At 37.3% G+C, this 24,951-nt stretch overlaps 1 protein-coding gene across 1 annotated transcript in view; it reads left to right on the forward strand.

Annotated features, from left to right (window-relative positions):
* LOC134791384 (histone acetyltransferase KAT7) overlaps positions 1 to 24,453 on the forward strand; it is a 37,270-nt gene extending 12,817 nt beyond the window's left edge. Inside the window, exons 9-11 of the mRNA XM_063762398.1 lie at positions 18,620 to 18,713; positions 20,625 to 20,878; positions 21,456 to 24,453. Of these exons, the coding sequence (XP_063618468.1) occupies positions 18,620 to 18,713; positions 20,625 to 20,878; positions 21,456 to 21,554 (447 nt within the window). The 3' untranslated portion in view covers positions 21,555 to 24,453. The remainder of the gene's footprint in view (positions 1 to 18,619; positions 18,714 to 20,624; positions 20,879 to 21,455) is intronic.
* Positions 24,454 to 24,951: the final 498 nt, after the last annotated feature.

Genomic DNA, 24,951 nt, shown 5'->3' on the forward strand with positions numbered 1-24,951 from the left:
GGCCTGTGCCCAGCATTGGGACGTATATAGGCTGAATTATTATTATTATTATACAAAATAGATAGATACGGTTCCCTATTGATTTTCCGACTAAAATTACGCCGATTTTCGTTTCGTAGACGATTCGCAGACGGATTCTTTGGGATACCTAGTTACGTTTGGTGGAATTTAATTACGCAGAGTAGCTGTTATCAAAAGTGTTCCATTGATTTCTCGAGAAAAACATACGACGATTTTCGCTTTGCAGACAACGATTCGCAGACGGATCCTTTGGCAGAATTTCATTACGTCAGTAGGCAGTGCATCAATATGTAGATTTACTTTACGTAGAATGATCGTTTGGTAACCGTCACCACAGAATAAATAATAGTACTAGGTACAGAAGACTCACTCTCTAACAAAACGCGTCTGTTACGATCAGCACAGATATGGCCGCTAGGTGGCGACAGCGCCACGCGGGGCTTATGGCAAACCCCATAATTGGGGCCGAACGGATGTATTTTTAGCTACCTGTAGCAAAGCGACGAAATCGCGGAGTGAGCCACGCCTGCCGTCACAATTACCTAATTGATGAATGATTTCTAGAGTACCTACTCAAATTAATAAAGGTAATTAGTCAGTTAGGTAGTAGGTTAGGTAGGTAAGGTAGGTAGGTTTCTAGAGTACCTACTCTAGAAATTATTGGTCGCAAGACGGTAGGTAGAGTGATCATCATCAGCTGATCACATAGTCTAAATTATCATTAACGCCAGCTATTGTTTGAGTTTTTAGCTTATGGCAGCGAAATGCAGGCTTATGGAGTCTTAGAAAACTTAAACTTAAAAAAAAATTGTACAATTTCAAAAAAAACAATGCCAGCTTTTTGTTACCTGCTTTTAGGAGTTTTGTTGTTTTGAGCGTTGGTACCTATTTATTTTTTTAAACTTTATTGCCTAATGGTATTCTCTAACAGTCAACCTGTGTGTATGAAAAGGGCTCCATAGACCTTGCAACAAACACATAATGATTTTCGATAAATTGCTGTTTAAGTAAGGCTAAGTGCAACAAAGTTCAATCAATCTAGTGTCGCAATTGCTAAATGTACAAACTTATACTTTATTTGAATGTAACTTAACAAAGCTTAACCCTTATCTTGGCATTGTAACACCCGTGATACGTGGAACTTTAAAAAATCTAGCAGGTTTAAAAATAATGGACATAAGTGTCATTGTAAATTAATTAGTAATAATCATTATGGCGCCACGGAAACAACAGAGTTCGGTTCGCACTGGAAGTTTTGCATTTATTTCTTAGATTAGTATATATTTTTCCAAAATCTACATTTTGATGCATTTACTATCTGTTAGTGCATACATATTTACAATGCGTATGAATTTAAAAACATTTAATACATAGAACCTTACATGAAACTGTTATGTATTATATTTGATACATTTATTTAATTACACAAACGGGTCTACCGCGATATAATTTCATTGTTTTTACCTTTAATTCCGACGTTTCAGCTGAGTTGCACCAGCTGTGGTCACGGTTTGTGTAATTAAATATGTGTACAAAACGCGAGAGTTTAAAGTGTTATATTTGATACATTGCCAAGAACTCAGAAATGTACATATCGAAGGGATTGTATTATATTTAATACATTGCCAAGTTGTCGTCAAAATAGTTTTACATGTTTTTTAAGTTTTTTTCTATTTGTGGGGTTACAAAACATGTTTCAAGTATTTAATATTAGTTGTCTTATTATGTAGTTATTCAACTTTGATTTTTTTTAAGTGCTAGATGTTATTCTACTGTATATTCGTACGCTGTAGCATTATTGCTACGCCGTAGCCCGTAGCACGGAAGAATATGTGTATGGCAAAAATTGCCCCCAAAGTAAAAAAAAAATATTTTTTATTACTTTTAAGTTATTTGTTTACTGTTCATATTTTACTCAACTTATTGCTGACGACTTTTTTGAAACTTTACGGGATCAAATTTTCCGCCCATGTAATCAGGTATTCGTAGATATAATTAATTTTTACATGTGTAATAGTCATCTGATGCTTTAGATTGCGTTTAATTAGCAATAAATGATAATTTCTGTTGCATTACATGTTTTATTTTTATTTAAATCCACATTTTTCTTCTAAAAAGTAGGTAACTATTTTGTCGAGAGATTGGCATTGTATCAAATATGATACATACGATTTTCCGAAACTGGAAAATCCTGGATTTTTTCCCTTATTTTTTAATAGTCTAGTATGCTCAATAGATGACGAAAAAGTAAAAAAAATGTTTACATTTAAGATATTTTGAGCCTTGCCAAGATAAGGGTTAAAAAAGTATAAAATGAGAAATTCTTCCAATAATTATTCTGCTAATTTAGCGACCAGAATGGTACCTATATGAAATTATGAATCGTGTATACCAATCGTTAATTGACCAAAAAATACATCCACGAATAAATCACTCTGCGAAACGATAATCTGCTCAAGATTGCACGCTTTCTAAGTATAGGCATTCTAATATTAGATCCCGTAGACGAGACGTACATTACCTCCTATATCTATAGACACAGACGTAAATTATCTATCTATCTATGTTCCTAGTTCCTCGGCCATGGCGATGAGTAGTTTTTGGCAGCCTAAGAATTCATAAAAAAATATTAACACAATATTTTATAAATATCGCACATAGTTCGTTATTGAGAATAAATATCAAATTATCCAAATAAAAAGGCACATTTTGACGTAGTGCCACCAAGCTCGGAGAAGAAAATTTTTGAAGACTACATTGAATTCCATAAAAACTATGAACATTTTTTTGTATGGGGACCCCTTAGTTGGCTTTAAAGGGAATTTTTTATTTAAAGTGGTATTTTTATGTTGTTCTAATGTACAATGTACAGCCAGCTGCAGAGAAAATGACACCAAAGTTTTGTATGCAAAGGTTCTAAGCGAATAGTATTGCTGGCTGTACATTGAATCCGATATTTTGTTTTAAATTAATTTATGATATTGTGTAAGTAATATGTATTATATGTATTGTTGTGTCAACAAAAAACTAAATACTCCCTTTCACATATAATAAAATGTATGCCCTTGTGTTGTATGCTCGTTATTATATTTGTACATGGCTCAGACTTTCGCTACCCTCAAAAATCAAATCCCGGTATATATAATATACGACGTAGCCGCAAAAATTCAAATTAACGCAAAATCCACGAAGCGTTATTTACAAAAATCTCGACGTACGGCGTACGGTTGAGGGGGGTGCAGGGAGTGCAGCCCCCCAGGTCGTTGCCCCCACAGCTGACGCGACGCTGAATGGGGTACCTAGTAAGCGGTAGTAGGTGGCTATTTGTATGGGCGTGAATTAACGTGCCCGCCGAGGGTTTTGGTGTTAATGTTTGTTTCAGCCTTAAATGGTAATGCACCTTGTCGAGGTCATTTACATGCAAGTCATCGTACAATCTAAACTCTGTTTGAACTGCATTCATGTGTTGATCGTCTTTTTATATTTTTTGTTTAGCAAATCAATATTTCTAGTGAGAGTAGGATAGGTATTCGTTCGTACTAATACTAGTGGCTCTGTGAGCTGTAGACCTCGCGAGCTGAGCTTAAAACTGAGTAAATGTATGGCTTCGTTGTTTAGAAGAATTTAGAGAATCTAATTTGACAATTAAAAGCTTAACTATCGAACCTGCTTACAAAATTCGGGAATTGGTTTAGAAATGCGACCAGTAGAGTAGAACAGATGGACATACGAAACAATTTTTGGCTAACAGGCCAATTCAAACGTACACTGATATCAGAATGACGTCTAACTGATGTCATTTAGTTATCGTGCATTTCGCTGGTTCTTGTCCGTACATGTATTGGCGCAAGCGAGACGCACGATGCCTACTAAATAACATGATAAAAATATCATTCCGATGTCAGTGTACGGTAGGTGTGCCCCATCTTAAGTATCCACGTCGCCATACTAATTGTATAGAAAAGTGGATAGAGTTAGACCAAGAAAAGTCTGCAGAGATTTTGACAGCACACGCAGTGCCAATGTTATTTGTGCCAGTGTCAAAATCTCTGCAGACTTTTCTTGGTCTAACTCTACTTATGTTAGGGAACCAACATTACCTTTTAATTAGCCTGTAAACTGTAACTGAGAAGCTTCGTGCGCGTTTGGTTTGCCAGTCTTTTCAGTCTTTGTTCCTATTCGAGTCGCAATAGAAGGAGTTTCATGCTTTTAATTTTAGTCGAGTAAGAATTTAAATATCTAACTAATCTAAATTCTAAAGAGAATAGATTGTATAGGGGACGTGCATGAACTATAGGGGGCAGCACAGGAGCCGTCAGATCTTTGGCGCGAAGCGTAGATGTGTAGTTTATGATTCCGATGTAGCCCACAAGATGGCAGAACCTAATATGCACAAGAAAACGTACCTACGAGAACGGTTGATGGTAGAACTTGCTTTGGCAATGTACATGTTTCCGATTCAGACCACAAGATGGCAGACCCTCCAACGCGCACGGTCCCTATAGTAGAGGGTTATTGTCGTACTAAATTTTGTAGTCACTGTAAATCAGTGCTGTAAATTTACTGCCATCTTTCGATACAGGATTAAAATGAAAATTAATAAAAAATATCAATAAATGTATATATGTATGGATAAATGTTTTTTTTTTTATTTTTAGAACGCCATATGATTTTGACCCATGTTCTTTTACTGATATGAGTAAAAATTGTTAAATATAAAATGGTGTCGCCATCTAGACGAGCATAGAGGCCAAAGGTATGGCGCCGTATATTCAAGAATCAAATTTTCTGTAAAGCGCAAAAAGCCATCATCTCTTGCAAAAATTAAACGAATACGCTTAGCCCGCGCTTGATAAATAAAAAATACGATTTTTTTCATTTTTTCAAAATGAAATAATAAAATAAAAAACAACAATTGATACGAAATTTAAGTATAAAAAATACAAAAAGTTGTGTAGCAGCATACAATTACTGGGGATGGAACCAGGGACCTCCCGATGCAAACAAAAACAGCGAACGTTTGCAAAATGCGCCATGATAGTTCTTATTAAAGCTGACGAAATTTAGCTACTCATTCTCAAGTAAAAACGAAATATCTAAATACCGCCCAAACCAGCGATACAAATTTTCTGAATTTTTGGACATTTAATCTATAAACATATATCAAAAAGAAAAAACTCTTATGATATCGATACGATTATTTGTTTAAGCGCTAGGTATCACGACTCCGCCATTTTTAAAAATTTCCAAAAACCGGATTGACAAAAAAAAAAAATTTAGTCATAGAATCTGGTCACAAAATTTCATGAGTATCGGTTAAGAATTGCGACCTGTAGAGGAGAACATCCGGAAATACAAAACTAAATATCTAAATACCGCCTAAACCAGCGATAATTTTTTTCTGCATTTTTTGCTATTAACTCTGTAAACATGTCTCAAAAAGAAAAAAACTCTTATGATATCGATACGACTATTTGTTTAGGCGACAGGTATCACGACTCCGCCATTTTAAAAAAATTCCAAAAACCGGATTGACAAAAAAAATTTATTTAGTCATAGAATCTGGTCACAAAATTTCATGAGAATCGGTTAAGAATTGCGACCTGTAGAGGAGAACATCCGGAAATACAAAACTAAATATCTAAATACCGCCTAAACCAGCGATAATTTTTTTCTGCATTTTTTGCTATTAACTCTGTAAACATATCTCAAAAAGAAAAAACTCTTATGATATCTATACGACTATTTGTTTAGGCGACAGGTATCACGACTCAGCCATTTTTAAAAATTTCCAAAAACCGGATTGACAAAAAAAAATTATTTAGTCATAGAATCTGGTCACAAAATTTCATGAGAATCAGTTAAGAATTGCGACCTGTAGAGGAGAACATCCGGACATACGAAAGCAAATTGCTCGAGTCAAAACGTAGACCTTCGCTACGCTTCGGTCAATTATAAATGCGAAAGTAACTCTGTCTGTCTGTTACCTCTTAATGCTTAAACCTTTGAACCGATTTAAAAGAAATTTGGTATGAAGATAGTTTTAGTCTGTTCAAGATCCTGAAAACGGTGAAAAATAGAGATAATACTCCTAAAAATACATGTGATACGTCATTAGATTCGTCATGATGCCTAGAAAAATGTATTTGAAGCGTGTATTAGCACACAAAAAATATCAAATGTTATAAGCAAAAAAACCGGGCAAGTGCGAGTCGGACTCGCGCACGAAGGGTTCCGTACCATAATGCAAAAAAAAAAAAACAAAAAAAAGCAAAAAAAAAAACGGTCACCCATCCAAATACTGACCACTCCCGACGTTGCTTAACTTTGGTCAAAAATCACGTTTGTTGTATGGGAGCCCCATTTAAATCTTTATTTTATTCTGTTTTTAGTATTTGTTGTTATAGCGGCAACAGAAATACATCATCTGTGAAAATTTCAACTGTCTAGCTATCACGGTTCGTGAGATACAGCCTGGTGACAGACGGACGGACGGACGGACGGACGGACGGACGGACGGACGGACGGACAGCGAAGTCTTAGTAATAGGGTCCGTTTTACCCTTTGGGTACGGAACCCTAAAAAAGGGGGAAAAAAGTAGATATTTTTTATTTCCCCAATATCTCAAAAAGTATTAATATTTAAGAAACGAAAATTAATATATTTAAAGAGGAGGATATTTCCAATAAAACATTCCATACTTGCAAAACTCTATCTCCATTATTTATACTTTTTATTCATAGCTGAACACAGCCCTCCGCGCTCCATTTTCGGGAAACGCGCGCGGCGTGAAAAAGCGGTTACTGAACATTAAATATACTTTTAAAGGTATTAAATATTCATTGAAAAAAAAAAATATATGGTGTATTTATAACATGTCAACAAATGTACTTCTTGTAGAAATTTATCTTAAAATTATTTTTTCAACAAGTTAGGCAATTGTTAATTAGCAAAATTTTCTCAAAATTCCATCCTTATTGAAAACGAAAAATTTTTTATAAATAACTATCGTAAAATTTTGTCGCTTTCTAGAGCTCTTCTCATATAAATACTTAATAAGATCACATTATAAAAGTTTTAATTAAGTTAATACTTTGCTTAAAATAAGTTTTAGAATAACATAGAAAATTGTCAAAAATCGTAAAATCAAGGTAAAATTGTAAAACTTAAAACAACATTATAACCAAACTATTTTTTTTTTCTCAAACATGCAATGAAATATTGATGTTATGTTCCTTATAATAGGCTGCGAAGTATGACGAAGAAGACGACGAGGAAGACGTTTCAGGTGCGGCTATGACAAAAGGTCGTTAATGGAATTTCATACACATCTTGCAGGCCTAGGCCGGCAAAGTCCTCTTTTTTAATTTTCATTTCACAGATATTTGTGACACAGCATCGTGGCATTCATCCATTAAAAAAAACTAGAGGCAGTATTTGCTTTATGGTTCGTAATGACACTGCCACTACGCCTATAAAAAAAAAATACAATGTTTGCTATAATTTGCAGTTTTATTTGTATAAAATCAACATGAACTTAATAAATAATACATTCAATAATTTTATAAATTTAAATTATAAATTTAACTACACAAATAAAAACATTTAAAATATTTCATCTAAACGTTAGCGGTAAAAAGGTCTACTCAAAGTAGTTATATTTTTTAAATTGTTATGGAGGTAAAGTTGAAAAATATTCATTCTGTTTTATTGGATTTATGGTGCGTTGTTGATTTTTTGACTTTAATATGAGTTCCGACGAAATAATGAAATTAATATTAATTGTAATCGTAGGTGTTGGAATTGGCAGCGTAAGCAGAATTGATTTTAATAACTTGCTGCCTCTGCCGCCAAGTCAAAGACGAAGTATGTATATGGTTGCTTATGGCAATTTTATTATTTGAGAAACTAAGAAAAATGGCTTACAGTTTATTAGAAACAGTTTTGTGGCATATTTTAAATGAATGTAACTCACTCGATGAATGACTCACACATGAATGCAACAAACTCGTCAACACTGTGGAAATTATACTTATTTACTCCATGCATAAAGCAACGATGTATGTGAAACATGATATCAACATGAAAGACTATGTACACTTATGTGACGAAAACGACAGTCAGACGGATACAAGGCGAAAAAATCAAAGATACATGAATATATACGGGTAGTAAAAATACACGACTCGTGTAAAACATACGCGTGATAATGATATAGGTACGTGTTGGTTATATTTTGGGTGTAGTTTACTTTTAGTTTTTTCTATAAATAAAACTTGGGTTTCGTGGATTTTTTATTTTATTTATTTCATTGCATGTTTGAGAAAAGCACTATGTATACATACCTCGGCGGGAAATGGGGTTGCCCGCGCTCAGACCTATTCGGCCTCGCTTCGCTCGGCCGTCTATATGTCTTCGGCCGGCAACCCCTTTCGTCCCGGCCTCTGTAGTAATGTACTATTAGAACTTTTATAACGTAATCTTATTAAGCATTTATATGAGAAAGACTCTAGAAAGCGACACAATTTTACGATAGTTATTCCTCTTTCATAATATGAATTTTCGTTTCTTAAATATGAATACTTATTGAAATATTGGTAGTACTAACGGTTGACCAAAATCAGCTGCAAATGGTGTTAAAGGTATGAAAATCGGCACGATTAATCTTTAGGCCATTTGAATCAATTTGACCCGAAGCACCAAAAAAAAAAAACAAACGGAAAGGAGTTATGCCGTCATCTATTTTTTGTCTTCTTCTTCTTCCTCTCCTGTTCCCATTATTTGGGGTCGGGTCTCCTCACTGTCCTGCGCCAAGTCCTACGATCTTGGGTTGTCTGTTGGGGCACCTGGGCTTTCTTGAGGTCTCTTTCTATACTTGTCCACCAGGTATATGGCGGGCGGCCGCGGCCTCTTGGGGCCTCTGGTAGATTGAGGGCTACTTGTACTACGTGATCGTTTTCCCGTCGTTTAACGTGGCCATACCAACGAAGGCGGTTTTCGGTAAGTTTGTCTGCGATTGGTGCAACCTTGAAGCTACCGCGTATATATTCATTACGTATCTTGTCTAGCCGTGTTACACCTCCCGCCCACCTGAGCATCTTCATCTCGTTGGTATGTACCTTTTGCTCATGAATTTTCTTTGTTGTCCAGCATTCAGATCCATAAAGTAGCGCGGGACGGACTGCCGTTTTATAAACTTGTCCCTTTGTTTTTATGGGGATACGTGGGTCGCACAATACACCTGTAAGCGATCGCCATTTTTGCCATGCGACGTTTATTCTGTGTGCCACGTCAGCATCGACATTTGCATCGGGTGTAAGTATGGAGCCTAGGTACTTAAACCTTTCTACAGATGGGACAGGCGCGTCTCCAATACAGATGGTTTCCGGTATGTTAGTTCTGCTGAAAGGACATTTCAGGTATTCCGTCTTACTCCTACTAACCCTCAGGCCGTGCTTTTCAAGTGCTCGTGTCCACATGTTCAGAAGTTCCTGCAGGTTTGTCGCGGTGTCGGCAGCTAGAACTATGTCATCCGCGTACAACATGGTCCATGGCAGTGGAGATGGTATATTTCTGGTGAGGTAATCCATGACCAGGTTAAATAGCAGCGGGCTGAGCACGGATCCTTGATGAACGCCTACTTTGACCTCAAAAGCTCTACTTATGCCTGCTAGGCTTCGTACTCTCGTGCTGACCTTAATGTACATGTCTTGGACAAGTTCTACGTAATATTCAGGGACATTCTGGGCACGAAGAGCCTCCCACACCAGCTTACGGGGCACACGGTCAAAGGCTTTTTCTAGGTCTATAAATGTTAGGTGTAGGTCTTTTTTGTTGATTCTAAATTTTTCCATCATGATCCTAACAGTCTGTATCGCGTCAATGGTTGACCTGGATGCTGTGAAGCCGAACTGATTTGGTGACGTTTGAGAGATGTTTAAGATTCGTTTATTAAGAACCCTTTCCCATATCTTAAGCGTATGTGAGGTTAGTTTTATACCTCTATAGTTCTCGCACAGAGCCACATCACCCTTATTCTTGTAGAAAGGCAGTAAAAAGCTTTGACGCCATGAATCTGGGATATTTTTGGTTGCTAAGATGATATTAAACAGCTTTGTAAGCCACGCTACGCCTATCGGCCCAAGAGCCTTCCACAGATCCGCCGGGATCTCGTCCGGCCCCGTAGCTTTTCCACTTTTCATTTTCATCGTCGCGTGTTTAACTTCATCGCTCCCTATTTCGGGCACTGGTCCATATGTAGGTTTGCATGGCGTCGGATCTTCGTTTGGCAATTCTTCATTTAGAAGTCGTTCATAATACTCGAACCACCTTTCTCGGATTTGGATATTATCTGTTAAAATTTGGTGGTTTTTACTTTTGATAAAATTTATTAACTTTTATGTCCATAGTTGCTCTGTGTCTCGATTTCGCTATTTTAAGTACTTCATCTGCGTTTTTAGCATTTTCCAAACTATTGTAGAAAAGTTGATTGCTCTGTGCTCTTTGTTGTGCCACACATTTTTTCGCATCTTTCTTTGCTTCCATGTATAGGTCCTTGTCTTTTTGAAGTTGCGATCTTTGCCACTTTTTGAAACACGCTTTTTTGTTGGCCACGGAGTCCTTCACTATGTCGTTCCACCAGTTTGCATCTTTATCGTTCCCGAAAGGCCCTTTAGAAATTCCAAGTATTTCTGCGGCTTTGGCTCTACATCGTGTTTCGAACTTTGACCACATGTCTTCGGCACTACTGTAATTTACGCTAAGGTCGGTTTCGAGGTATTCTATTACAGCAGTCCTCAGTTGTGTGCCTTTGGGGCCGTTCAGATCCTTCCATTTTGTCCTAGGTGTTCGGTTGACTATGGTTTTTATCGGCTTTGGCAAAGCATAGACGGCAACAAGAAGGCGATGTTCTGTTGCGAGGGGCTCGCCCGGAATGACCTTACAATCTTTGAATTTCTTCTTGAGCACCATATCTGCCAAAATATAGTCTATTTGCGACGTTCGGCCTCCGCTTTTGTAGGTGATAAGATGTTCTTGCTTTTTTTTGGAAGTTGGTATTTATCAATGATAGCGCGTGTCTACAAGAAAATTCTAGGATATCCTCCCCTTGCTTGTTGGTTTCGCCAATTCCATACCCGCCGTGGGCCAGCCCACCAGATGTATTAGTGGCTCCTACGTGACCATTTAGGTCCGCTCCTATTATTTTTAGTTCGTTTCGTGGTATGTTGTGCATCAAATCATCCAGATCCTCCCAGAACTCCAGTTTTTCAACTTCTGTGCAGCCTGTCTGTGGGGCATAGGCTGATATAATGTTGGTAACTTGCTGGTCATCCAAAGCTAATTTAATGCCCATTATACGATCACTTTTCCGCGTGACATTGATTATGCGGGTTTTAAAATGTTTATCCAAAACAATTGCCACACCATTTCTTTGATTGTCTGTACCATGATACAGAACCTGGTAGTCGTTGCCGATGTCTTTAGATTTTGAGCCCTTCCATCTTGTTTCTTGGAGGCAGCAGATGTTAATACCCCTTCTTTTTAGAGTTTTGCTCAATTCTTGGCCTCTGCCCGTAAGAGACCCCAAGTTCCAGGTTGCGAGTCTAATCTTATTTATATTCAAATGCGAATTCTTGTTCTTGTCTCGTTGTCCGTCGCTTTGGGGGAACGCCCTAGGGGTATTTGCATCGAGAATCTCCTTATTCGCATTTGCGTCGCTTACGGGGTACGCCCTAGCCTTATTGCCCTTTATCATTTCTTTGTGCATTTCATGTGAGGAGATTTTTGTGTTGGCAATGGGGTTTTACGGCCGGTTGCCACCTGACGCCAAGACAGTAACTCTTCTGAAGAGCTTAGGAGCCGGGGTCAAACCAAGTCATTCCCGCGCGATCCCTACTGCGATGCCCTGCCTGGCAGTGCAGCTCCAATGTCAACCTGGTACCTTAATATGTAAGGACAGCTTTCCATTGGGGTTTATGCTTCTTCCGCCTGCTCCGCCGTACCGACATCCATTGTCTCCGCCTTCGCAGCCGTTGAAGTCTTCACCCGTAACCCTGGTCACGGGACCGTGCTATACCCCACGGCACTGGGTCCTTGCTCGAACTTCGCCACCTCTTTATCCCGGCCTACTGAGATAAAGGGTGCCCACCCCCGCGACTGGGACGCGCCGAGCAAGAATTACCCAAGTGGGAAGCAGAGAAGGTGGCTCTACTTCCCCAAGGGTCGGGTTGATGGCTGAGTTTGGTGCCCCAGCCAAAGGCGTCATCTATTTTTTGTATGGAATAAAAAAAAACTAGTTCAGAAACATATCGTGTGTGGCATTAAATGAAAGGGCATTTTGAGCCGGTTCTAAAAATATATCACATTATTATATTTCCGTCACTTGCATTCAATTAAAATAAAAATAATTTTCAAAACATACCAAGTTTGGGCTCCTCCAGATACGAAACCGTTGAATTATTTTTTGTAAAATATACCTGAAGTAATACCCAATATCCTCATATCTAACCTCAAGAAATTAATTTGGAAAATATTTAGTTTTAGTATTTTTTTATTATTACAAATTGTGATCTATCAATTTATCAATGAAACGGCCTCCTAGCCTAGTCGATAGTGACCCTGCCTATGAAGCAGGAGGTTCCAGGTTCGAATCCTGTTAAGGGCATTTATTTGTGTGTTCATCATCATCATCACACAAATAAATGCCCTTACCAGGGCTTGTATACATGTGTATATTATATATATCGTAGTTATATGGGAACCATGATGATGATGAACACACAAATGCCCTTACCAGGATTTGAACCTGGGACCTCCTGCTTCATAGGCAGGGTCACTATCGACTAGGCTAGGAGGCCGTTTCATTGATAGATTGATAGATCACAATTTGTAATTATAAAATATAAAAAAAAAAATATTAAAACTAAATATTTTCGAAATTAATTTCTTGGGGTTAGATATGAGGATATTGGGTATTACTTGAGGTATATTTTACAAAAAATAATGCAACGGTTTCGTATCTGGAGGAGCCCAAACTTGGTATGTTTTGAATATTATTTTAATTTTAATTCAATGCAAGTGACGGAAATATAATAATGTGATATATTTTTAGAACCGGCTCAAAATGCCCTTTCATTTAATACCACACACGATAGGTTTCTGAACAAATTATTTTTATTTTCCATACAAAAAAAAGATGACGTCATAACTCCTTTCCGTTTTTTATTTTTTTTTGGTGCTACGGGTCAAATTGATTCAAATGGCCTAAAGATTAATCGTGCCGATTTTCATACCTTTAACACCATTTGCAGCTGATTCCCGAATTTCAGGGTGTACCGCTATCGCTATGGGGAAATAAAATATATCTACTTTTTTTTGCTTATAACTTTTGATATTTTTTGTGTGCTAATACACGCTTCGAATACATTTTTCTAGGCGTCATGACGAATCTAATGAGGTATCACACGTATTTTTAGGAGTATTATCTTTATTTTTCACCGTTTTCAGGATCTCGAACAGACTATTTACGGCCCGGGAAAAGACATAAAGGGTAATTTTTAATCATCACCATTCCACGCAGACGAATTTGCGGGCACCAATTTGTCTTAGACTTTACGTATCTAATATGTACAATCAAATAAGTGTGTGTGTAAGCTGTGTCTGGTTGTACCTGGATTCAATTACACGGCTGGTCGGGGATTTAATCCCGTTTTGGCAGAGCGTCCAATTGTCGGGCCGATTTATCGCATGACGGGCGTACATGTTGAAACGCGGATAGCTTCGCTTTTTTACGGGTTCTTAGGCTGAAAAAATCAAGATTACGGGCCGATCAAAAATACTTAAAACTGGATATTTGTAAAATCTTCGGTATGTTACTAGCTAGAATGTTTTATTTTCATGAAAACAGTAGACGTTATTTCATCCAAAACATAGTTTATATTACTACAGTAATCATACGAAATCACTTAAGTCTGACGGTTTGTTAGGTAGAGTCTGTTTGGAAAGAGAAGAGTCGTGGAATGTGTTGGGCCCCATACATTTCACGACTCTTCTCTTTCCGTACAGATTCTACTGCCGCAGTCATTACTAGTAGGGTAGCTTAGATTGAGGCTAAAGCTAGTTTAATATTGGATTTTGACTGACAGAGCACAATACAAACAAGTCTCAACTTCAACCTTCCACCAACCGAAATCAACCACAACTTGCCACGAACCGTCTCAGTTGTGGGTTTATAGTTTAGTTAAGAGCCCCATTAGTTTAGTTGGTAGAATTTGTGTCTTAACCGATAACTTGGAGCAGCGAGTTCAAATCTCGCGCTAGCTATAGGCGGTGAACTTTTCTTTTATTTCATTAAAATATTAGGGCCACTTGCACCATTCCACTAACCCGGGGTTAACCGGTTAAACCTGGAGTTACTATGGTTACCAGTACAATTTGACACTGGGTTAACGGTTTAACCGCTTAACCTCGGGTTAGTGGGATGGTGCAAGTGGCCCTTAGTCGACAGGAAATTGGACACTTAATAAGCTACAACTTGTTTTAAAAATATTGTTAGATATTATTTACAATTTTTATAAACTTGGATATCCGTATTCTTTAAACAGTTTGGAATTTTTTTTAACGAACCTTTGTCAATGATCTATTTAAAAATATTTTATATCGCACCCACCTCGTCGCTAGTATGCAATAAAGGCTGAGTATTGCCTTGAAGTAGCCAAATTAATTCATTATTGCGTTTTCGTGCGCACTAATAAAATTTTACCTTTTCGGCGTCAATGACCTGGCTAGCCCTTCGTACCCTGTTTGTTATTTTTGTAACCATATCTCATTTTATTTGTTTTTCGTGCTGTCAGTAATATACTATACTATAGTTAAAAATTGTAATTATTGTAATCATCCTGCTAGTACTACTTTTTAGTATAAAAGAAGTATTTAGTTTTAAGTCTTAAGTAATAGATTTATATACACAAACATATTGGTTTAAACCCTGCATTTGTTGGAAGAGCGGGGTTTTCTGTCACAAGCATATCTGTTGCTTAAAAGAAGATCCCAACCTATATTGAAGCAATACTTGTACAAAACCAGTATTTTTTTTTCATTTCCATTTTCATTTTTTTCATATACTGTTTAGGATTTTTTAGACACTAATGTTTCCTAAAACTTATTAGGGAAACATACGAGTAAATACCTTTACTTATAATTAAACTATGAAAGATTCATTACCATAGTTCTAGACCACAGTATAAATTGAATATGCCTGTCAACCTTATTTATTTATAATTTGTTTCAGAGTTAAGTCGTGTTGCAGTTTTGTATGCTGTAGCATTTGTATTTTCACTTCAATGTTGCAGCATATAATATTAGGTATTACAAACCATGTCACGTACGAAATAAGGCTCAAATTTGATTATTTCTACTTGAAAATACGTTCACACTTCTATCGAATAACCCACCACTACAAAACGTTAAAGAAATTTTAATTCTATTCTCTGTTAACAAAGCACATTTTCTTCTGTAACCATTTCACGATACGGCAGTTACTATGGCTTACGGCGTAGCAGCGTAGCACCGTAGCACTCTCAACGTAAACTACGTGACGTAGCGTCTACGGCGTAGTAAGTCGAGGGCCTTGCGTTTCAGTTTTGAAGCAAAATGATGTTCTTAGCGCTCTCATAGACCTTTACCGATATACTTGGAGGAGCTACAGCGTTTTAAGAGGTTCAGAGATGCGGCAAAGGCACGTGACTGTCACCGGCGATTTACTCGTATTTTTAACCCTATGGTAAAGGTATACGAGTAAAGGTATAGGAATTTTGCACAATCCACTTTGATGCTCTCTATCTATGAAGCTAAGTACCTAGTGATATTGCTTAGGGAAAAAATGCAAGAATGCGGTCAAAGAATATTTTAAGTCTAGTAAACGAAAAGGTAGTCGTAGTCGGGCTTTTAAGGACAAGTTAAAATGCCCTCTCGTTTTATTACTTTCTTACTTTCCGACCCACACGACACATACTCCAGACTCTTTTTTTTGTATATGTAAAAAACTATGAGAATTCAATAAATAAGTTTGTATTTTTCTTCGTCTCATGCTCACCATTTCGGCAGTGTTTTATATTCAGCAGGCGAAAGACGGCGTCTGGTCAATAACCTCGGTCCAGGAGCGAGCCTCCCCCGGCGTTGCATCCGGGTTGCGACCCCAACCGTTACAGGCACTTGTAACAAAAATAAAACGCTTACAATGGATTGTCCTAATAGGTTCCATGTCATTGTTAAAATTGGATTAGGGTTAGATGGACATTAAGTTCACTTGCTTACCTTAAGTATTCATGTAAAGCAATATCAAAATCTGGTTAAATTTGACGGGACGCAATTCACTCTATGTATTTGGTATGCATATGACTATTTGTGTAGGCTGCCCTGTGCCTAACCAAAAATCCGTAAAACTTTGACTAATTGTAGGTCGTAGACAGAATATGAGTAATAATTCTTTATTACTTGTAACTTCACTGTTAAATATGAACAGTTCCCAATGAAGTACGGTCAGCAAAAGGTTTTAGTCAACATCAATAAACTATAGGGCATACATGTCATTACCACTTTCCTCACGTTCTGTGAACATGATACAATATAACTCATGCACCGCACAAGTGTCGCGACCAAAGGTATCTCGAGTTTACAAGTTAAGTATACCTAAATCCAGACAAAGGATGAGACCACAGACTGTCTGTACCAGGTCATCGAACTAGGGGCGTCCCCCCACTTCCCGAATCGTTAAAAATAAAATCCACTAAGAAAGTATAAGCTTCTTGATAAATAAGCTCCTTAGAGAAAGGCTTTTATGTCTGGAGCGAGACATTAGGTCCCAAGTTATTATAAAGTACGTGTTAAATGAGACGAAAGTGTACATGTCCGTCCCTTTTGGTTTAAGAGTTATTTTAAACAAATCAAATGAAGTGGTAGGTATATATAATTAATAATTACGGCATTAATATATCATCGTAAAGCAGAAATTCATCTTGAGGGCTAGTTTAATTTTCTTTAAATACGTATCTACTGCTCTGTCTCATTATTGCTCCCGAAAGAATAACACAATGATTTTATTAGTTTAACAAAAAACCTGCAACGTAAATATTGTTTTTGGTTTTGTGTTTTTGTCAGGTTTACCTTCTGTCCAATACAGTCCAATTGAATGGGTTTTAGTTTGAGATACTACAAGCGGTACATTACATAGTAGTAGGTACCTACATAAAATTCATAAAGTGAGTTTAGCTAGACGTGAACACTGGCTGGAGCAGATTTATTTCGTTAGGTGTGTGCGTCGTCTAGACTCCCCGCGTGTTTGCATTGGCAAATTGTCACTTGGGGCGCGCGCAGAATAGATCAGGCTGCCCACTTGCTTGTGCATATTTAATAGCTTTGTAGTTCATGCAATCTATTATTGACGTCGTGGCACCGTATTTAGCCATTGTGTTGGGGAATGTGTGTTTTCCAATCTGATGTAGTAAAGTACGGTCATTCCTCTATGTAAGTCAGGCAGCAAAGATTGCATATCCCCTGGGAACACTCGCTAGATGCTATAAGTATCTTCTGCGATCTCTTTAAAGCATTTGATTGCGTGGAGCATGATAAACTACTACACCAACTGAAGCACCACGGTCTGTCAACTTAAACTCTAAGCCTTGTTAAATCTTACATAAACCAAAGAACCCAGACAGTGGTTGTAAATGGAACCGAGTAGTGGTATGACTGTAAAGATTGGAGTGCCCAGGGTTCAGTTTTGGGACCATTTCTCTTCCTTGTATATTTGGAATTATTGCGTTCGGAATGGAAGGCGATTGAAATACAGAGATTCATCTGCCACGTGTAACAAAAGTCAAATCATACCGCTAAGCATGACTTGCGTTGGCCAAGGGTTTAGATCAGGTGTGATTTTAAACTAACACGCCATCAACCTCTACATATACGTTTTAAGAATAATCGTGTAATAATAACATGCGAATGATGCAAATTAAACATGAACTCGCTGCTCGTTTTACATCTGTATTTGGGGTGCCATGTACGGAGGTGCCGAGTACAATGAAAACTAATAATGAACTTATTACAATGCCTATTGAAACCCAACATTATTTGTCAATCACCGAAACTATTCTTCAATTTGCACGGAAACGGCTATTTTGGCTATCGAATTTGGCACATATAGTGCTAAATTAGCTTTGGTTGTACTGTACTGGTCGGTCAAATTAAGATATTTTAAATAAATATTTATAACTTTTATAAGCAACTTCGAACAGCTGTATCTTGAGAAATATGAGAAGTATGTAGACCACCTTGGACTCATTTTGTTACAAGTTCCTTAATAAAATACATAGTGATTTTGATCATAATTAAATTATCTAACTTCCTCTTTCTTTACGGTTGTATGTTGAGATTGCAAGACATACATCTGTAACTACTTGGCCCATGCACACGATTGTAACATTATGCCTTTAAGATCAGGTAGTTCGTCTGATTTGATCCTCAAAGTAAATGAGGCTTTAAAGTAATGGATAAATGTATATCATATATCCTTTTTGAAACTTGACATTTTCTTTGTGTGCAGGAAAAGAATTCGTTCTTGAACTACAACGTCTCGTGCATCCTGACGCTTCCTCCGTACCAAAGGCAAGGCTATGGAAGACTACTCATCGACTTCAGTAAGTACAATGCTTTATATATTTTATGCACTGGGGGGTCTAGGTCATAGAACTGCCGTAGTGTCTTTTGGCGACATCGATAATCCTGGATTACTTTTTATTTAATTTTGTGAAATATAAAAATATAGGCTCCAAGCTTGACTTAAATAAGCTTCATAAATAATGGATTGAGTCTGAAGGCATCCTAATATTTTTTCTATAAACTGAAGTATAATTATTTTAATAAAGTTCTTTTTCTTTTTTCTGGTCTCTGGAGAGTATCTAGTATCTATTTCTAATCTACATGTACATATACAGTATGTAGATTAGCGTCAAACAGCAGGGAAGTATGGAATTTCCCATACAAATAAATTTAGCGAAAGCTTTAACGGTGACAGACGGTTTGGTGCAACCGACCCTAAATTTTTACTTCACAGAAAAGGTTTAGAAAACCTGCTCTTGTCATCTTCTAGAGCCTATATGAAGTATGCAAACACATATGCTTATATTAATCATTGTTTCCGATACATAGTTTTCTTCCTGATTCTTAGAATAAATCAAACGCTTCATAGCTATTGCAATATGGGAGCACAGAACGACATCTAAACCCAGAAACGTGAAAATACTTGGACAACGCTTTCAGCTCTCGATTAGCAGTTTCCTTATTGTAACCCGTGACCTACCTCAAGAATTAAAAAAACTATCGGCGCCGAATTCCCTGGGCAGCGGCTACGTAGGTTTGTTTTGGGCCGGCAGGTCGTCGACCCGGATCGATGGCTGCAGTATAGATCGGTCTGGCGTCTAGACAACCCCCCTTGGGCGTGGGGGGCGTGAGACGCGACCGACGAATTGTAGATGCGCGTTCTGACGGCTACGGTTAATTATCGTTCTGCGTACTGAACCAGGGGTAGTCGAACGTTACTTAGTCATTGCACGACTACAACTGGACTCGGTGGTCATTACAAACAACAAAGGTTATTAACACACCAGACAAGTTTGACATAGCAAAACATAAGAAATGCAACAATGTTCCAATAGAAAATGGTTTAAATTACAGTCAAGTAATTCGTACTTCTGTTAGGGACTTCGGAGGATGTCTACATAAGGCTTAGACCATTTAATAACTGGAGTCGCTTTTAAGAGCTTACCCCTCTGCCGAAAACCTTGCACAATTGTGCATACTTTTGTATGGACTGACGTTTATCTGACATGGCTATTTATACGATACGTACAAATAGCCATACATTTGATGTGCCTCTGCGCCGCAAACATCGGCAGACTGATTGTACAGAAAATGATAGACAAGGCGTCTCCAGTTACTAAATGCTCTAAGACATAAGGCCATACACTACTCAGCCACTTAAGTATAACGTTAGTGAATGATTCATACCTGGATAGGCGTAAGAATCGCGTGCGTTTACACCTGTATTAGGCGAGGTTAGTTATACTTGCGTGCAACCCCACAAAACATTATGGTAATTTAGAATTCAGTAACAATAAATATACCCAACCTAAAGACCATACCAACCTGAGCACACGTTAAGACGTGGAAAGTTTTGTAATACTCGGACTTATGATGAAGAAAGATTCAGTCGACTTGGTCCGCGTTTCGTCTGGATGTTCCGTAAGATCTTAACATGGTGCCGTGCATGGAATTACTAAACCACAATAAAAGTAAACATAACATATACTTCTAAACTCTGTGGTATTTTATCCCGATACAAAATTCAATTGTAGTAAAAGTTTCCTAATTCTCCTTGAATAAATCTAAAGCCTTTATATTTTTCTCCGTTCGTATTAAATAAGCCAATAATACATTAGCTGTATTTATATGCTATCGATGAACATAATTTTGCCACGAGATGCCCACACTTCTTCAGTTCTTGCATCATTTTGTTTTAAAACTCAACCATTGTACAATTATTCCCACAGGTTACCTTCTAACCAAAGTTGAAGGCAAAGTCGGTTCTCCAGAAACTCCGCTCTCAGATTTGGGTCTCATCTCGTACCGCTCCTATTGGAAGGAAGCGCTCTTGAAAAGACTATGCTCGGCGCCCGGACCTACTCTGTGCATCAGGGATTTGAGCAAGGACCTCGCCATTGCATCCTCGGATATAGTGTCGACGTTGCAGGAGAGAGGACTCATGAAGTATTGGAAGGGGAAGCACATTGTATTAAAGAAACAGGTGAGTGGACTAAACAAGACATTTATCTTCGAATTTAAACTATAGTGAGACATACTAACATTAAGCAAATTTTACGGTTTCACTCACGTGATTTTAGTCACTCGCGCGACATGTAAGTATGTACGTTGACATGTTTTGCCTTGACGTTATTCGAGAGTATAAAAAATCATTATTTACAGTTTTTTCTGGTATAATACGAGTATAAGTAAACGAGCGCACAATTGCTTTATATTAAAGTGGACGAATTATTTCTTTATATTTATATCAAGATGTCACGATTTTCGTGTATAGTCTTAACATTACGTTGATATATTATGTTTTGCATTTGAACTAGTTCATCAAATTAGTTGAGGGCCATTAATGAGGGTATGAATAATGCACTATTACCAAACCGCTAATACCAGCACATGCGGACGCCATTGTTGGACATGTGAGGTTTTTCGCTTCACCGTATAATAAATTTTATTAGCTGTATTTGTTGTTCAGTCCAGTTCTTTATTACTACGTTTCCAGACCTATATTCTTAATCTAAATTGAGGTATATTTGATATCGTTTGTCTGTGCCTCGGTCGTGCAGGACGTCCTGGAGGAGTTGTCTCGGCGGGCAGACCGCGCGCGCTGCGTGGAGCCGAGCTGCCTGCGCTGGACGCCGCCGGGCGCGCCGCCGCCGCGCTGACGCCGCGCCCCGCGCGCGCGACTCGCGCCCAGAGCCCGCGCGCGCCACATGCCGCGCAGCCGCAGCAGCCAGGCCCGCAGCCTGCTGTAAGTCTGCCCCTGCGCGCCTGCTGATTCATTATATTCACTGTGAGATCTTTGCTTTTTTCTATGTTTACTGTGGATTTAGCAATGCCTTGGACGCAGCTTGCTCTGCCTTAATAGATCTTTGATTGTACCTTTGTTGCATATAATATTGATTGACTGTTATTTAGATCTCACAATGATTCTTGTTAGACATCGAATGTCACGTGCCGCGTAGCCGCAAGAGCTAAGTACGCGGCCATTCATAAAATTGCCTGTTATGGTTCAAACAGTATATTAAACCGGGAAAATATTATATATACATATATTTTTACTTTTTATTTAAAAGCTTGCGATTCGCATAAGTAGGTATAATTAGATTTAATCGAATGCATCGTGAGCTAGATGTTATTTTTGCTGAGTATTCAGGCGTCACGTCATCTAAAGTTTTTTGAGTTGTATCTGTTTGGTCCACTCCACAGCGATTGTAATGAAATCTATATATCAAAGGACTTATGAGAAATGGGTCGACATTAAAACCGTTAATTTCATATAAGTATAAAGATTTGTCTTAATAAATACATAGTAATAATACTAAATCGATTGTATTATCCAGTATAATATTTATATTGAATCTAAATATTGAAGATTGATTTTTCCACAAACAGGAAACTGAATCAAATAAATGACGACCAAATATATAGATGATAAAATAAACTAACAACTAAAATAATCTAACAACTATGAGATATTATGTATGGTACAAGGAGGGAATCCGGACATCCGTCACATCTGTACTATTGACAATTTGTTACTATTATGCCCGCGGCTCCGCGCGTGTGAGATTCAGCTACATTCATTTTCCCTTCCTATGGATATAAAAAATAATCTAGAGTATTGTAGCCGTGAAAGGGTAATAAGTGACAGACTATCTAAAATATAATTATTTATTTACTATGATTAAGGCAGACTTAATATCACATTTAAGTATAACTTTAGTATTAATAAATATACTGAAATGAAATGTATCAGAATCAACTTTATATGTAGATATGTGCCGCAAATTATAAAATTAGTTTAAAAAAGTGTGTTCAAATGGGAGCACTTCTAAATATATACATATGTAGGTTAATTCACGAAAGCTGGCGCAAACCTTATATGAGAATTTTGACAGTTAAGTACCTACAAATCTCGCGTCAGCTTTTATGAATCTAGTTATTTATACCTAATGATGGCATTTCAGAATATATAACTGAAAAGTTCGAATCTTATGATTAGATATAGTACATTGTGCAACATGGGGCGTAAGTTAAATATTGCAAACGAGAGTAAGTTAAATCGCGACGGCTTGCCGGAGCGATTTATAGACTCGAGTTTGCAATATTATTACGCCCCGAGTTACACACAATGTTTTTCATCACACTTGCGATGCAAAAATAAAGTATAAAGACAAAAAACTGTTAATTATGGCACTAGAAACTTTATAACTCCCTAGGGCAAACGCTTTTTCTATAACTCCCGCTAAACCTGCTTGCAATTCCATATTTACTGAGCAAGTGTGATGAAAAGTAATATACTTACGTCTTCTATGTTTATGTTGTGTCTTATCGCAATAAGTGTGGTTGTGTAGCGTACTTATAAGGATCCTCAGTTTTTATATCTTTGAAATTATGTATATAATACGTTATCTATATACCTACTAGTGTCACTTTCTTTAAAAGTACCTACGGTGTATGTGTTATTCGGTATGTACGTATTGCGTAGAGATAACCCTTGTATAACATAAGACTTTTAGCGCATACTGGTTGTTCTCAGTAGTTAGACGACAAAAGTATGTAGTGGCTCACAGGAGCATATATTCCAATAAATGCGCGTTATATACGGACGGAGAGCTGAAAAGACAGAGAAGGACATAACAAAACAAAGGTTTCGATTTGCCATCTTGGCTAAGGAAGCTTAAAGACCGTTTGTAGATTACTTTATTTTCACCTACCAAGTTTTAATGAAAATGAAATGAAATGATTTTTTTTATTTCAGGCAACTAATGGCCCATACATAAATACCTTAAAACTAGCATACATATTATAAAAATATATTTTAAAACTAAACACTTCAAATCGCATTATGGCTGCGATGCATTACGCAACCCCGCAGTGTCAGCGCAGTGTGTGTTAATACTAGCGTCGCCATAACGTCTGCTACTCCGACCAGTAGGGTCCTAGCTGTTAATTGTTAACGTTAATCTTCTTTATTAAAAAAAATCTGTCCTGTCGTACTGTTCAACTAGCTCAAGGCTGCCTTGATATTTTGCAAACTTCGACCTCAAGGTTCCATCATCGGACCTGTTCAATGTGTAATACTGCATAATGTTATTGGGCTTATATAACTAGGCCGAACTTCATGAAACAGACATATGAAGTTTAGTAAAAATAAAAGAAAATATTTGTAGGTCATGGTGGATGACCAATAATCTTCCATTATATGTTTATGACGTCTTCGCCTTCCCTCATGCGCTCTACTTTTTTTTACATTATAGGGATAAATACCTACTGGAAGACAATCTCACAAATCATATGACTATGTTTTAGTTCTAATAGTAAATAAGCTGCATAAGCGAATTGCACACCTTATCAGCGTTGTAAATACTTAGTGAAATGTGTACGGTAGATAGTTCAATTTAGACTAAGTAGAAACTGTACAAAGTTGCGTTTTATTTATGGAAAATATTATTTTTTGTACTGTACCAACTTATTTCAAATATATTGATTGTTAATCTTAATCTGGTGTAAATATTACAATTTCTTATTTAATATGTTTAATACAGTTTGAATTTTTAATTGTGTTTTTATTTTATTACAGAATGGCATATCCAACTATGCCTACCTCATAAACTCGCTCGTGACTATCTTTATTGCCATTAGATTGATATAGTGGAGCTAACAAGGTGATTAGGTTCCTATTGTTAAAGGTGTTCAATATTTTTAGAAATTTTTATCGGTATACATACAACAGATAATTTTAAGAAGCGACTAAGATTCTTGTTTTAAATTGCCGAATTTCTAGTAGAGCGTCAATCTAAAAGTGCCCAAGTAATAATTAAGATATCAAAGTTTATTACAGTGAAATATTACACTGGCGTCGCGATGTAAGAGCTAGCCCCGGAAAACTTTGCGATTTTATAAAGCTACATAACTCTTTTTGATTAATAATGCTATGCCAACAAAATCCAATTTATGCCAAAAATGCCTTACATCATTTTGCCAAAAACTACGCTTATTATTATACGGCACTTTTTTTTAGGTACCTATTGGATGCTACTTTCAACCTAACTGATA

Source organism: Cydia splendana, chromosome 1 (assembly GCF_910591565.1).
Source record: "Cydia splendana chromosome 1, ilCydSple1.2, whole genome shotgun sequence".
Classification (NCBI taxonomy): domain Eukaryota; kingdom Metazoa; phylum Arthropoda; class Insecta; order Lepidoptera; family Tortricidae; genus Cydia; species Cydia splendana.